Genomic DNA, 17,500 nt, shown 5'->3' on the forward strand with positions numbered 1-17,500 from the left:
GCGTCTGTAGAGAGACGTATAATATCTCTTTATGGCACTTTATGGGTCACCCCTTGGCTCATTTGATTGTGCTAATTCAGTTTGCATTGACTTTGTGAGCACCATCTCATAAGTTGTGTGTGTGTGTGTTTTCAGGTGAAGCCGCGTGTGGTGGAGCCGCTGGACTATGAGAGTGTGCTGGTGCAGAGGAAGACTCAGATCCTCAGTGATGGACTCAGGGACATGCTGCAGTTTCCTCTGGAGGATTTTCAGGTGATCAGTCTTTTAGCCTGCATACAATCTGAAGAGTGGTGGCTCACTTTACACACAACAGCAGGAATAATATACTGGGGAAAGGCCTGAATCTGCAAGACTAGTTCATACTGGTTTGTGCTGGTCTTTTCCGTGGGCTAATGTGTTCAACTGTTCGTCACACTTGTTAATCAAGAGCTGAAAGCTCTAGTGAGAGATGCAGACTTTATTCCTGCACTTGACAATCGGATGTAATGGAAGTGCTTGGGTGTTGCGATCTCAGATCCTGGGTTATCTCTGCTGGGAAATGGATCTGTGCTCTTTTGTAGCCCAGCTGATTAACCATCATGCTGTCAGACACCCAGAGGAACAGTTTTCTGTCTCATCGAGGGCTTCTCAGAGACATTTCTTCAGAACTGGCCCCTCATCGTGATGCTGTTATGTCCTCAGGGTTCAGATCATTCACAAGCATCACGTGCAAAAACCCAGAAGTTTTTATAAGCTATTGACCCAAAAAACAAGCGTTTAAGGACAAAAAAGTGGATACAGGCCATTGAGACAGAGCGCGGCATGTTATATTAAACTGAGAAGTACACACACTGGAGGGGAACATAATCAGCGACAGGAAATATAATATATAAAACTGACATTTGGATATTTGACTTAACAGTGACAACATATTTACTGCACACATACGCATACTGAGGCATACTGAGTGTCAGGATCCCAAAATTTACCCATTCTTCTGCTGAAGCGTCACGTTTTACTGCCTTTATCCACTTTTGTCTCCTTAAACGCTCGTTTTTTTGGGTCGACAGCTTATAAAAACTTATTTCTGTGTTTTTTAGCTTGTTTGCTGTACACTTTGTCACATATTAGCTTTTAGACATTGTTCTGTTTTTTGTTAGAAGTCCGAAATGACAATGAGGCAGCCTCACACAATGCAAAGTCAAAGGAGAGCGTTGGATTGTTTCCCCCCCGGTGTGGGCGTGGCCTAAATACGCTCTGTCTCTATGGCGGAATCTGCTGTGCCAGCCGGCCGAGGGTGTGATGTCATCAATAAGTGTGTGTTACTCAGGGGTGGTAAAAGTACTCAAATGTTATACTCAAGTAAAAGTATGTATACCTAAATAAAAAATGACTCCAGTGAAAGTAGAAAGTCCTCCATTCAAACATCACTTGAGTAAAAGTACAAAAGTATCCAATTTAAAACGTACTCAAGTACCCAAAGTAAAAAGTAAATATTCAAATTAACTGTAAATATCAATAATTAAGCAGATCAATTATTTTGGGAGTGATATGCAATGCTTTAATTGAACAAATGATAAGATTAGATACTGCAATTAAGAATTTGTTAGATTTGCAATCATAAGAGACAATGAAGCACCTTGAAGCAGTATAGGGGTTGAACTTAAAATAGACATGCTCCATAACATTAGCTGCATCAAACAGAAGATGTGCAAGAGACTATTAACTCATTTAAAATGAATTCAAAAGCCATAACCACAATGACATATTACTTAACAATGAGTTAATAGTGATGTGCCTCAACAAGTAAAGTCATCATGACATAATGAAACCTTTGCAAATCTTTATCGAATGATTCATTAAAGCAGACAACTGGAAGTTGAAATGCATGGCTTTGACTCATTGTGATAATTAACAGATTCATTTACATATTAGTTAATATAATATGTTATTAGGGAATTAATACATTGTCATATTTAATTAATAGAAATTCATGTATTACTTAATCTATTAATCATAGAATGTTCATTAGTTGCTGATGCAGTAATCATTAATAAATGATTTAGTTCTTCATGAGTCATACATTAACTCTTGATTATCTGTGCATTAGTTAAGCATTAATTAATGCATATTAGTGCACACGTATAGTAAAGTGCTACCGATGCTTTCATAGTAAATAGTGTGCCGCGAAAGAAACAAGTTTGGGAAACACTGAGCTAACGTTAGTGTGGCAAACCTAGTCAGCTTTTCCAAGTCTAGCCCCGACTGGATCATCCATGACCGATCGACAGCATGGAGGGAGACCAGCTTACTAGCTTGATTCTCTCCTGCAGCCACGGTTTTTTGTTGGTTTGGAAAGCAAGTGTAATAAATACTTGGAGTGGGCGTGGGGAAATGTATTGGAGTAAAAAGTAAACTTTGTCTTTAATATTGTAGTGGAGTGAGAGTGAAAGTAGATGCAAACAAAACATACTCAAGTAAAGTACAGATCCCCGAAAAAAATACTTAAGTAAAGTAACAAAGTATTTTTACTTCATTACTTACCACCACTGGTGTTACTATGGTAATCCAGGTCGAATGTTCATTGAAAAAGTCATCCCTTCCATCCCAAAAACACAAACACAGTTCTCTTGAGCTTGGCTAATGTCCGTCCTGTGTCGTGTCTTTTGAATAATGACGTGCTCTGAGCGCTCTCTTCTCCCCGTCATTAGTAGACACGCCCCTTACTGCTGATTGGCTATGAGTTTGTTTTGATACTCGATCCGAGACACTTTTCTAAAGCAGTTTTGAAATATCACTTACCCAACCTTTAAGTTCGTAACCACCATAGACACTGAGGGGGACAAGAGTCCATCCCCAATAACTAGAAATGGCCAATTGACCTATCGGTAAGCCCCGCCCCCCTTAGTTACTGTTGCTAACCCGGACAAACAAACGGAGTTGCTATATCTTACAATGTACAGCTGTCAGTGTGAAAACCTTTTCCCAAGATGTTTTTGGACACAGATTGTAGCGTATACCCCGTCTGAATGATGGCCAAACTTTACTGATGGTTTATCAAGTTTATTACATCGTTTTTCACTCCAAAAAATCACTGTAAGAGCTGAACAAACAAACAAAGCATAAGAAGTGCGCATTAACATTTCATTCACAACTCTCTCTCTCTCCGTTTACCATTAACATACACAGCAAATTACACAAAAACACTCACCGTAAACAAACATATACACAGACCGTATGCCTTTTCGAGGGTGCAGTTAATAACTGGTGAACTTTGTATCTGCAAAACAACTCCGATAAACTGCGTGCGAGCTCTTCCTTTCACTAGCCGGAGACTATAATACCCGTCAAAATAGGAGTCCTCCTCATAAGACAGATTATGCAGACCTTTAAACATATCTAAACTCTCAGAAATAAAATGGGAATAAAATAAATATGGTGAGAGATTACTTTGGAAGCGACTGTTTGCAGACGGGAGAAGCCTCTTGTTAGGATCGCAGATGATAACATCCAGGATCAACACTGTTCATGTTATGTAAGATTACATAAATTCACATTTAATCAGTTTAATATGGAGAGATGCACTGAAATGTAGACCTTCGTGTTTCTGAGCTACACCGTTGCATGAGAACAGTTAGTTATAGTTAGTCAGTTTGTACGTTAGCAGGGAATTACTAACTTTAATAATAACTTAACGAGAGTTTGACAACCAGAAAATCCTCTCAGGATCCCTGGAGTCAGTGTTACAGTACCTCAGGCACAACGTTTACCATTTTGTAGCATAAACACCATCAAACCGATGAGAGCTTCGGATTTTCCAATGTTTCTCTATGGCGCTGAAACCTAGAGATGTCCGAATTCCGGTCCCAGCGCAACTGATACTCAACTGCCATTGGCTCATCGGCGTTCGAAGGGAGGGGCTTACCGATAGGTCAATTGGTCAGCATCTAACAACCCTCATCGATGTCAAAACAATTGAGATGCCCAATCACTGTCACCAATCAATGTTGTCACTGTCATGTGATCTACCAGTATCAGTTCTGTCGCTTCACTTCCATTCTCAAATCCTCTCTCGTGGCCTCATGGGATAGTAAAGAGTCCATCGACTGCACACTTCAGAATCCCGGATGGAAGTAGTAGGTCATCCGGGGACTTTTTGACTACTATCTTTTGAATACTATATACTAGGACTGCCCCCTAACAGTCGACGACAAGACACTTGGCCCCGTTTACACTGCATGGTTGAAGTGACCCAATTCCGATTTTTCCCTCTCATGTTCCCTCTCATGTTCCCTCTCATGTCGGATATGACATGTGAACGTGTAAGCAGGAAAAAAACGCATGAATTCCATTATCTTGAGATCGGATTCAGGCCTCACTCATGTGTGGTAATAATCTGATATGATTCGGATACGTGCATTTTGCCATGTAAGCGGTCAAATCCGATAATCCCCAGTAAATACGAGTCGTACGTCATTGAAAAGAGACGAATGATGTCAACTCAGGTGGACACGAACTGCGATCACATGACACTAATGGAAGACGAAGGCAATGTTTTGCTGACCTTTAAAACATTGAATAATAATTTTGTCTGCATCCATTGCGTTCATTCATATGGCCCCGTTTTACTTCCTTTTCCGGGTCAGAAAGTCTTGGGCTGCTTCGCCAGTGTATAGTGTAAATGCAAATATCAGATACGGGTCGCTTTTAAAAGATGATGTAAGCGGGTCGTCAAAAAAATGGATATAGTCACCAAATCGGAATTGTGCATCAAGACCTGCAGTGTAAATGCGGCCTTGGTCAACCAAATTTTAATTGATCGGTTGGTCACAGAAAAAAAAAAAAAACTCCACAGGAAGCATCAAAGTAATAATTAATAATTCATTACATTTATATAGAGCTATTTTAGGCACTCAACGCACTTTACATGGAAGGGGGAATCTCCTCAACCACCACCAAAGTGCAGCACCACCTGGATGATGCGACGGCAGCCATATTGCACCAGAACGCCCACCACACACACCAGCTGATGGTGGAGAGGAGACAGAGTCATGAAGCCAATCAGGATATGGGGATGATTAGGAGGCCATGATGGACTGAGGCCAATGGGCCTGGGTCTGGGATTTTTAATGTCAGGACCTCAGTTTAACGTCTCATCTGAACGACGGCACACAGTCCATAGCGGACAGATCGTTAACACGGCTGGTTCATGTGGTAATTATGTCGGGCAGGAAATCCAAATGTTCACCTATCGCTCATCAACCTCGAACATGGCTTATCATTTGAAACGTAAGTAGTAGCCTAACGTTGGCCACTTTACATGGCCACTCACTCTAATGTTAACCTTTTATTAGCCACATATCATGATATATAGTGTGTTTGTGTGGAGTGTGGAAGTTAAATTAGTACCGCACTTACTGCATGACATCTGTAACTTAACATGCACTACTCCATATACTGCGAGTCAGCATCGTCAACTTCATCTTTACAGCCAAAGCTGACTCAGAAAACACTAGTATTAGCATTTTCTGTGCTGTTGGGTAAGTGATGATGGGTTGATTCATATAGCATGACTATGGACATCAGAAACAGTGAGTGCTCTAGAGGATTTCATTTAACATAGATGTAGTACTGGACTTCTCTCTGTGTGCAGCTGTGAGGGTCGGACAGCTGTTGCGCTCGCTTATTGTGACAGCCTTGAAGCCATGACTCCAGCTGTACTGTGTGATCAGAGGAACAACACCAGACACCGCCAGAGAAAGAGGTCAGGATCTCTGTGGAATGTGTCGTTGTGTTGGGGTGGTCATGGATCAGGATGGACAGAGCCTAGAGTCATGAGATCTGGTCGCTGAGCACAGGTTGAAGTTTTTTAAGTTACTTCCTGCCCATTTTAAAGTATGAAATGGAAGTTGCGCTAGTCTTTTTGTCCATATTATGAAGTATATCCAAGTGAAGCCGCCTCTGGAACAAAAGCAAATGTAGGGCTTGATTTTGTCTGTGGGGAATTGATTGGATGGTTGCAGGTTGCCCCGCCCTCGTCATCAGAGAAGAGAAGAGATGTTGCTGAAAGAGGGAGGGGAAGTTATCTATCTAGCACAGATAAATCATTTATTGTAAATATTGCAATATTTCATAAAAACAAGAATTGTCCATTTTGATTTCACGTGTTGGTGCTGATGCCCTGCGTTATAAGCAAACGTTTCATTATGGTTCACTGTTCGTTTTATCATACCACACATTTCATTACGGCTATTTTAGAGGCGTGTCTAGCGATCTCTTTCCACAGACTCTTTTGAGTGACTTTCAGAACTTTTCAAATTAAAAGCTCTCAATTCATCCCAAAATAAACACGTATGTTTTGAAGGCAAAATCACTAATGAGAAATTGATTATGCGCAACTGTTGTAATCTCTCCGATTCACACCACCCGCTCTAAGTGGTGCGCGAACCCGGGTCTTACCGCATGGAAATAGGACGCTCTAACAAGGAGGCTAACGTCTGCGACCTCTGACATTACTCAGTGAGATTTACCTTCACAGCTCTCACTAGCCTCCGTTACACTATCATTAGAGATCTATTTCAGCACCAGCCGCTATCAAAAAATAATCTGACCACTGCCATATATTATAGAATTAAAACACTTTATACTCAAATGTCAAAACATTTACTCAAATCAATGAACAGCATTAATAAAGCCCCAGTCTTGCAGATCATTAACTAAAAAAAGGTGGTTTAGGGTTTAGTTACCCTTTAAGGATGGGCTTTAATGACTATACTAATCAGGCCTGTAAAATATGGCTGTTTTCAGGTCACCTGGCCCTGCTTTCTTTGGGGGCAAGACACACTTTGGTGTTCAAAAACACATAGACAATCACAATGGAGGGGAAGAAAATTAGGGCTGCATTAATCATATTTCAATCATGATCACAATTTCTGCATAATCGTCAGTGCTATTTGTCCATAGTTTTTTTTTAATCCAGATTTATTTATTTTTTTGACATTTCTGATCTTCATTGCGATATTCTGCTCAAATGAAAGTGTAACACAGCCAGTCAGTGTTCCTTCACGAGCCGCTTGTGCTGTTTGCCTGTTTACAAAATCTGCAACTTCTCAGTGACGAACTGTAATAAATCCAAACATGATTATAGACTATACTTTTTGTGAATGTAGTCGCTGAATAATTGAATTGCCTCTGTGCTAAAATACAGTCTTTTTTTGTTGTTTTTGTTTTTTGTAATTTTACTGTGTAAGCTTTTGAGAGCTTTGTAAGGTTTTACCAGTTCGTAATGTAGTGTCTATATATACAAATCAGGAAAGTAGATTAGGTCAAATAAAGGCTGCTTATAAGTTGATGATCTCTACATTTGTACATTTCTGAGTAAAATAGTTGTGATTATCAGTTTAACCATTATCGTCAAGCCCTAAACAGAATGCAGGTGTTTTTTAAAAGTTGAAATGTTTTCAGTTTGACAGACGCCATCTTAAAAACACAACCCTCTTAGTAAGATGTTGAAGGCGTGATCGTGATGCAACAGTCAAAGAGGTCTGTCTGTGCCTCTGTCTCTAGAGATACTAAAAAAAAAACATGACAATCATGACCCATTCTTATCCCAATATAATGATAATACAAAGATTTACCAGGTCTAAGAAAAAATTCCATCCAAAGTCGATTTTTTCCCCTTTATCTAGTTAAAGTTGAATACTGGGATTCCCAAAGGAATGTAAAATTATGTAATTAATTGCTATAAGATAATTACTGTCACTGTGTCGCTGTGGCCAAATATTTTGACAGTGACACAGTGGCAAAGTTTGCTACTCAAAAACCCAAATTTCACTGTTTTTGGCCTTGCCACAACATGACCAGCAAACATAATTTTACTAGTCATATCATCAGCACATGGGAAAGTGTGAACAAGCTAGTCAGGTAAAATAATTCTGATTGGAATAAGGCTGATTGCTAAAAGGAGGGAAGAGGTGTGTCCAATCATTGTGTTAGCAATGATTCCCTCCAAAGAAAGATCATCGCTTTGTATCAAAATGGCCTCACAGGCAAGGAAATTGCTTTATTTACCAGATCATCAAGAGGTTGAGCCGCAGTGAAGAAGGCTTCAGGACGTCCCAGCGTGTAGAGCGAGGAGTCGTCTACGGTGCAGAGCTGCTCAATATTGTCAGTAGGTGTGTGTGATGGATCTGCACACACAGTTAGGACAAGACTTTTGGCCAACGACCTGGTGTCAAGAAAGGCACCAAAGAAGCCACTTCTATCCAAGAACAACATCAAGCACAGACTGAAAATCTGCAGGAAGTACAAGGATTGGACAGCAGAAGACTGATGAAGCCCCCTTCTGATTGTTTGGGACATCTGGAAAATGGTTTGTTCCCGAGAAGAAAGGTGAACGCCGTTGTGTCGTGCCAACAGTGAAGCTTCCTGAGACCGTCCATGAGTGCGCTCGCTTTTTGGCTCTTTAAAATTTCAACATATTTAAATCCATCAAGTCCTTTTACATATCCTATTCTTTAGATGTTTTGTTCCATATCTGTCAATTCTTGTTTCTTGTTCATCCGCAGACTAGCATGTTTACCATCTTTAAATGTCTGTTGTGACATGACATCAAACGTGCCCATTCCCTTGTGTCCACTTCTGAGCTCGCCTTGAACCTGTGACCTTATCTTACCAATCCAGGTCTTTAAGCTCCGCCTGAATCTCCATGAGCTCTTCACTGTCACACTGATGGCCTGCAGTTGAGTGTGTGTGCGGCTCCTCGATGACTCCGCCAGTGTTCGTCCTCTTCTCACCCCCTGTGATTAGCATCTCTCCAGGAGGAAGTGAGGGCTTCAGGAGAGGAAGTTCGGGAACAGGAGGGCTCTATTGTGTGTTTTTTCTTTGGAATGCTATTAACGCTATTTTCCGCCGTTTCTGAGACCCACTGACCCTGATGACGTGGAGAAGCACTTTACTGCTAAATATAAAACATCAATAGCATTAGTGAGAATCATTCATAGATTTCATCTCCGATCTCAGTGGACCCTCAACCCTTGTTAAGGGCAGATGCCATGTTTCATTTGGCATGAATGAAAATGAAGGGACAATGAAAAATCAGTCAAGGACAAAACATGGTGAATTTGTTTCTCACCTGCCGATGCATCTCGAACAAGCCTTCCATCCACAATGGCGAACGTTGCTAGCCTGACAAGCCAGACCCACATCAAGATGTTGGGTCTGGGAACACGCCATTGGCAGGGCTCAATCCGAGGGGCGGGATAAACGGTTGTCTTTCAAATTCCCTCGGCACGCAATAGGATAGCGATACAACCAACCAAAGCGCTATCAAGTAAAACTTATGTACCCTTTAATTCTTGCTTTCCTTTAAATAACATACAAATGCCTACACCTACACCTACGCATACACATCTACATATATACATACATACACACATACATATTTATACCCCTATATCCACATATACATACACATAACACATACCTACACATATACATACATACATACATACTTCAGTGACCACTAACAAGTATTTCAAATCATAACAGAAGAGCGCTCCTATTTTCCTACAGTACTTCTTGATACTTCTTAAAAATCTTTTCTGTATACATTTTTTAAAGAGGAATATGTTAGGGCATTGCTTTAAGTTTTCATCTAGTTTATTCCACAATTTAACTCCGCAAATTGATAAATATAATCTTTCCCTTGTTGTTCTAAATCTATTAGTCTTAAAGTTGTACCCTCCCTCCCTCTCAAAGAACATATTTTGTATATTCCCGGGCAATCACCTATTTCTTACTTTGAACATGAATACTGCAATTTGATATTCAATTTGATCGTAGTATTTTAATAATAACGACTTCAGTGCCGTTCTTTGTTAGCAGGGAATTCACACAGAACTGTCCCAACTCTGTCGTCATTATGTTAAGCCCGCCCACCGACTCTATACACGATGTGATTGGCCTGACCAGAGTTTGGTTTTTCAAGCTCGCAAGCCAACAAAGAGTTGCTAGACGACCCTGGCTGAAAATTACATTTGCTGCCGCTAGAGTGCGTCTAGATTTCTAGGCTAGAACGTTGCGTTACTTTTAATGCTCATGGCTTTGCGATCCTACATCGGCATCAAATCAGCGAATCCAACTTATTCGTGGAAATCACTGTGATTTGTATAGATGGAGATTACAATCGAACAGCTATTAGCTCGATTAGCTGCTATTTCAAAAATGCTGGTCACAAGTTTGTGTTGGTCTGGTTGGTCACGGTAACCCCAGCCCCTGACGCAAGCGGTTCTTACTTCTAGACCAGCAGTGTTTTGGTGCTGCTTAAGAACCATTTTTCCTGGTTCAGAGCTGGTGCTTTTGTGTCGAAAACCAAAGAACCGATTTGAAACTAGGCTCTGGCTCCGAACCAGCACTGAAACTGCCTTGGTGGAAAAGGAGTATTTAATACCTGGAGGAAGCTTTCCGATTGCATTCTCATTTATCTCAATCACATTTGCTTGAATTGTTTTGTCAGGGCACACACATTTTTTAATGACTGTCAATAGGAGAGAGTCTAATGGTGTCATTACCAGATCTACAAACAGGGGCTCAATGAGTCATGATGACCAGCCAAAGCTCCCTCAGGCTCCTATTGGCAGAAAGGATGGAGACTATCTGTCCATAAGAAGTGAACCTGGCCGTTTGAGTCCTGCTGATCTGGCAGACATGAGTCAGGCCGGGGAGTTTTGCTGTGAAGCTGTGGTCGAGCTGTGTTTGTCCAGCTGTAATGTTTCTCTCATGAGAAAACTCTCCCTGCGTTGTATGGAAACTGCATTCTCTTGGGGCTTTTTTGTTTGGTTTTTTAACTGTGCAAAAAATCAAAAATTAAATATGTGATTTTTGTTTATGTGTTTGATTTATGTCTTGGTTGAATAAGATTAATTAAAGGTATATTTCACCCAAAAATGAAAACAGAGTGTCTATTTACTCCACGTGATGCTGCTGATGCTGCATTCACACCAAACTCCAACTGATGCTGCATTCACACCAAACGCGAATTTAGCGTCAAATTCACGTCTATCGCGTCTAGTTGGACGCTTGAACATTTTGAATCGACCGTTTGAAGCGAAATAGATGCACGTTTGAGAGGTGCACCCAGTTTGGCGAGTTTCACCACTTGCTCTAGGAGCTGCGCCTGGATGACGGCCGCTTTCAGCGGTACTTCCGCCTATCCCTGCACGCGTACATTAGGTGAAATCACGTCCACCAGCTAAATGCGTCTATCGCGCCGCAGGACCTCCAGATGGCGTCAACATGTCTTTACATTGACTTAACATGGAAACCACTCGCTCCAGATGCTCAATTCGCATTGGGTGTGAACGCAGCATAACAATGCCTGTTTGGCAAAAACAAGATTATAACAGGCACATATTTCAACGTTTTCAGTGGCGTAGTCAGTAAAGCGTAAAGCCCCGTTCACACCGCCAGCGCCAGAGATTCATGTCGCTAGCGGGCGTTCCCACTACGGGTTGCCTATAAACGTCATTAGCAGATCACCTTCCTCCTTCCATGCATCATTTTTTTTAAATGCGTCTCTGTATGTAAACCGAGACGTATCGTAAAGAACAGGGAAATTGCTAACAGCTAAAATCAACTTCTTCTCCATCTTGACACGACGCCGCAGTAGCTGTACAGCAGACGGATCACGTGCACTCCACTGACTTCACTCCTATTGGTTGTGGCTCACGAAAATCGCTTCTCATTTGCATAAAGTTGAAATTTCTGAACTTTTGTCGCGTGTCTCGCGTCGCTTGATACGCCAACAGTCACTGTCGCCAGAAGTCGCCAGCGCTCCATTGAAATGAATGGGATTGTGTCGCTGCGTGTTGCTGGCAGTGTGAACGGGGCTTAAGGCTTGAAGATCAAAGTTTTGACGCGATCGACCCGGGTTTGAATCCGCTTTTTGCAGAGCTCGCTCTTCTCCCTTTTCCCATCACTGCGGAAAGGCATTTACTTTCAATAAAAATTCAGAAAATGTTCTAAAAATGGAAATAAATTGCCTAACGAAATGTTTAATAATAATAAAATTATTTATTGGGTAGGGTTAGGGATGTAGGGAGGGCTTTTATCATCCCATTAAGGCGGCATCCATTTAATAATTTTAATAAATATAATAATTTACACTCTGTTATTATTGCACCCTGTCAATGTACAACAGTACTGAGGTGCAAATAGTATGTATATGTCAAAATAAAGTATAAATTGCATCTAATTACTATTTACACATATTGCAAAGAACTGCTTTTACATGGTGTAAATAGAATATATCATTATTTTCACTTGGTAAATCATATAAAGCTATTTTTAAAGCATCTACAGCTATTTGCACTTAGTGTAAATAGCCACTGCCAAATGAAAATGCCCCTTGTTGTTCCAAACCTGTATGATTTTCTTTTTTCTGTGGAACATAAAAGAAGAGCATTTTAAAAACTTTTTGGTGGTTGTCGGATCAGATGCCAGTTTTTGTTGAGATGTGCTTAAATTAGTGATGTGATTGTAACGCAGTGTTTGTCTTCTGCAGGTCTGTTCACTGTCACGACAGATCCGGACGCTCTGCCCCTCGATACCAGCACACGCGCTGAGAGACGCCCAGAATCTGTTTGTGCAAGAGGTGAAACACACTTTCTATGAATCCACAACTTCACTCTCTCACATTTTACCTTCTCAGTCACAGTCTGTGTGTGTGTGTGTGTGTGTGTGTGTGTGTGTACTTGTACAACTATCTTTGCGGGAACTAGTTTGAGATTTAGACCGTCAGTGAGTAAAGTGAGGACATTTTGGCCACTTTTCTAGATGTACAAGAATGTGTGTGTGAAGAGCACAGCACCTATTGTTCTTTAACAGTATTTGAGCGTTTGACACACATACTCACTGCACTCAGAGGATTTCCTCTGATGTTTATAGAGAAGACTTTGTCCGAGATTGACCTTGATTTCACGTAACACACTCGCTCCTAGTTGAGAGGAGAATAGAGCTCTATTGTTCTACAGATATTTCCACTTCTCTATTAGACTGACTGCCAGATAGGTATAAACTCATGGGATACTCCCGAACTCTTTCAGTACAGACACACACACACACACACACACACACTTCAATGATACTGGCAGACACATGGCTGTTCTCCAGTAGAATATATTGAACAGATGGTTTAATGCGAGATTTCTAAACCTAGTGATCTTTCTCTCTGTCTGCTGTTTATGTGAGAAGCTACCTTCAAAAGAGATGATATTAAAAGTAGGGCTGTCAAAAGATTAATCGCGATTAATCGCATCCAAAATAAGAGTTTGTGTTTACATAATATATGTGTGTGTACTCTGTTAATTATTATTTATATATAAATACACACACAAGCATGTATATATTTAAGAAAAAAATGTATATTTATATATATTATAGATTATATAAATGTATATACAGTATTTACATGCAAATATTTCTTAAATATATACATGAATGTGTGTGTATTTATGTATAAATAATAATTAACTGAGTACACACACATATTATGTAAACACAAACTTTTATTTTGGATGCGATTAATCGCGATTAATCTTTTGATTAATTAAAATACATTTATAATCAACATTTCACTCAAAACCTTGCAACATAATAACACTGTAACTAGAGCTAATCACCTTAACTTGACACTTCAAATAAAGATTGTATCGATTACATCGTTACACCAGTAGGTGGCGACATGTGACTGTTGACAATGTGTTTGTCACTGAATCATTCATTCAAGAGATTCGTTCAGAAATCTGATTCAAGTCTTTATGATTCATTCACTATTTGAAAAAAAAAATGTATTCAAACAGTGTTAATTTTCGTCCACAACCTTTTTTTACTGACGAAAATGAGACAATAACGAAACAAAAAACTGTTTTGGATGATGAAAATCTATTGTCATTTTCACCAACGAATAAAAACGAGAGGAAAATGTTAGGGAGGGATGATTAGGGTTGAGATCGGGTCCGAACTGATAATAGATGAGCACATTTGAATTGTAACGTGCAGATCTAACGGTGGGAAAACACTGCGCTGTTGAGCTTCTACAGGCTCAATCAATCAATAACACACATTTATGACAGGTTATTGTTTATGAACTAATGCTGAGGAATAATGACTGTTTACTTTACGATGTTTATGTTTAGACGGTTCTAACTGCATATTTTACCTCCCTCATCTGAACTTGAATGAGCCGGCGCATGCATTTCAAAATAAGAGTCCCGGTGTATTTCCAGCTTGTTTATAATTAAAAGTCACGCATTATATATACGTTTTTGATTACACAATAAACTATTTAATTTAATTCCCATTTAATTCATAGTCAGGAGGAAAGACTAAGAACAGTATTTGACACATTATTCAATAAAGTATCAGGGTTATAATAGTTCACTAAAACCATAAAAAAAATCATCAGTACTTGAAATTAAATCAGTGTTAATTGAAATTAAAAAGCTTAGTTATTTGAAGCTTTAGCTTAAAGGGATAGTTCACCCAAAAACGAAATGTTTATGTTTATCTGCTCACCCCCAGGGCATCCAAGATGTAGGTGTGTTTGTTTTTTCAGAAGAACACAAATGAAGATTTTTAACTCAACCGTTGCAGTGTGATGGTCGTATAATGATGTCAATGGGGATATTTTAGAGTATGAGAGCAATGAGAGTAAAAACACACAGACATACGAATCCTTATTAAACTCTGCGGCTCGTGGCGACACATTGATGTCTTAAAGGTCCCATGGCATGACATTTTCATTTTATGAGGTTTTTCAACATTAATATGAGTTCCCCTAGCCTGAATATTGTCCCCAAGTGGCTAGAAATGTTGATCGGTGTAAACCCGAGTTCTGGCTGTCTTTCTCTGCCTTTGAGAAAATGACAGGCCAGACGAGCCAATCCTGAAGTCTCCTGTTATGAAGTCAAAACAAGAACGGTTCCCTCCCTTTCCTCCACCCAGAGAATCTGGCACGGCCATGCAAACGCTCGAGAGATCATGGCTTGTGAACGAGTGAATGCTGGCAGTTTCTCAGTGTTTGGATGTACAAATGAAAACAGAAGTCTTTTTTCAGTTCCTTCTGATCTGTGATCAGTGATTTCTGATGTGTAGCTAATTTTTTATTATTCGTGCACACGCAGCGGCTTCTCTCTCTCCAGACAGAACGGTGTTTTCGTGTTTTCTATCTTGTGAGTCAGTGTTTTTGTACGTCCTCGTCGCGTCTATCTGTTCTACAATGTGCATACAGTCAGGAGTTTCTGCTCAACATGGCAGAGTAACATCTTTAGAGATAAACCTCACGCACGCCGAAGCTCGGCCTTCAACATCAGGGAGCCAAACGCGGGTGAGATTAAGCAGAAGGGGGTAAGCATGAGGGTATCCGGGCTAGCCAGCCTAGCCCCACAATAAACTGGATTACATTCGATTACTGCTGTTGTATCTTTGTTTGCGCTGTGTACTCAATGCGCGTCACTGACGCTTTTCATATGATAGGAACATATCTAAAAATAATGGTATTATCAACACTTACTCGTAACTCGTTCATCTCGACAGCTGTAATGGTACTTTGCATGTGTTACAAAGTTGGTAATAATGATGAAGACGGACTCGGCGTGACTGGGACTCGTGTTTATTCAGAACTCTCAGATACAAACACAATAAACTCGCGCTGACTGACAGCGCTCTCATAACTCAGTAGTTACTATAAATAACTTTGTTAGCAATCGCTTCGTCTCCGTGATGTCCGGTTCGCGAACGAATCATTCTTTTGAACCGGTTCTTTTTAGTGAACCGAATCAGTTCACCAAATCGGACTGAATCGTTCGAAACGGTTCGCGTCTCCAGTCAGCGCTGATCCATAATTTACTAAAGTTACTAACTTTCTGACATGAGAGACAGCCCCTCCGACTAGAAATAAACTAATAACCTGAAGTATATTCTAGTAACTACAACAGTTCATCCTGAACTGAGACATGCTGAGAGAACTGATGAGAAGTGAACTCAGGTCCGTCTCTCTGGCAGCAGCTCGTGCCTCGTAGACCTCGTTAAACCACGCTCCTCCGCTCATTTCAAATGCAAAGATATCAGCCAATCACAACAGTGGGCGTTTTTACTGAAGTCTCACAGCAGACACGCCTCTTGAAACAGGGCATTCAGCCACAGGGCAAACATCAGTATTGAAAAAATGCCTTTTATTTCTAAATTATGATATTTTATGATGTAAAAATCATACTAACAATATAAGTACACCTCAGGAAACATTATAAAATAATAGAAAAATGCCATGCCATGGGACCTTTAAGACACAAAATGATCGGTTTCTGCGAGAAACCCGACAGTATTTATGTTATTTTTTTACCTCTTATGAGACGAATGTCATCTAGTTTTCCCAGCGCCATAACTTCCTGCGTATAAGGTCAAAATACTGGCGTGATCAAAGATATATATACGTAGATGCCTCTTTCCACCGATCCGTGCAGGGTCTAATGAGGAATCTATGCATATATCTATGATCGTGCTGGTATTTTGCATGTATTTTGACCTTATTCGCTGGAAGTGATTGCGCGTGGACGGCTGATGCAGAGCCATAGAAAAAAATGAAATAAAGTTTTAAATATGGATATTTTTCTTACACAAACGCATCGATTCGCTTCAGAAGGCCTTTATTAACACCCAGAGCCGTGTGGAGCAGTTATATGACGGACAGATGCACTTTTTATGGACTTTAAAAACAGAGCAACTATTACTGCTATTATAAAGCTTGGATTAGCCAGAACATTTTTAATATAACTCATATTTTATTCGTCTGAAAGAAGAATGCCATATACACCTCGGATGACTTGAGGGTGAGTAAATCATGGGGTCATTTTCATTTTTGGGTGAACTAGCCCTTTAACCTGATATAGTAACTAAAACAGAAATGCTATAAAAACTATATAGATGTTTAACAAAAAGAAAAAGAACGTTAATTGAGCTCTTTCATGTATTTTTGCGCTTGAACAGTCAAAAACACAATTATGTCAGAATGTCAGTTTTAACATGTATTCAGTAACAGTTATGAAATGCTTAAATACTCAATTAATGCACTGCAATTGAACTCATTCGATTTTACTCGACTAAAACTAAAAACTATTCAGGTGACTAAAATATGACTAAAACTAAATTAGCTGTGAAAATGAACACTGCATTCAAATGAATGATATATTTTTGATGGACTGCAGCAATTATCATGCATGTTATTTAGTTTAGTTCAGAATCATAGGAGAATCGTGATCTCTGTTTGATTCTCAGTGTATCCAGAATCATGCCGCTCTACTGGAACAGTTTATTGAACCTTAAGACAAAATCATTTAAAAAGTCCAAAAAGGCTTGCATATGTGTTTTGTTGCGCATCATATTTGATACATCAGGCTTTTATGGCTCATATAGTCTGATACAGTGAGAATATGGAGGCTCAAACTGAGCAAACAGATGCAGTTTA

At 39.9% G+C, this 17,500-nt stretch overlaps 1 protein-coding gene across 6 annotated transcripts in view; it reads left to right on the forward strand.

The window, feature by feature from the left end:
- LOC307129753 (dedicator of cytokinesis protein 9) overlaps window positions 1-17,500 on the forward strand; it is a 178,865-nt gene that overhangs the window by 55,003 nt on the left and 106,362 nt on the right. For all 6 annotated transcript variants that reach the window (XM_079822440.1, XM_079822443.1, XM_079822444.1 and 3 more), the window contains exons 2-3: window positions 136-252; window positions 12,542-12,631. In XM_079822440.1, the coding sequence (XP_079678566.1) occupies window positions 136-252; window positions 12,542-12,631 (207 nt within the window). The remainder of the gene's footprint in view (window positions 1-135; window positions 253-12,541; window positions 12,632-17,500) is intronic.

The sequence above is a fragment of the Gobio gobio genome (assembly GCF_949357685.1).
Source record: "Gobio gobio genome assembly, chromosome: 7".
Classification (NCBI taxonomy): Eukaryota; Metazoa; Chordata; class Actinopteri; order Cypriniformes; family Gobionidae; genus Gobio; species Gobio gobio.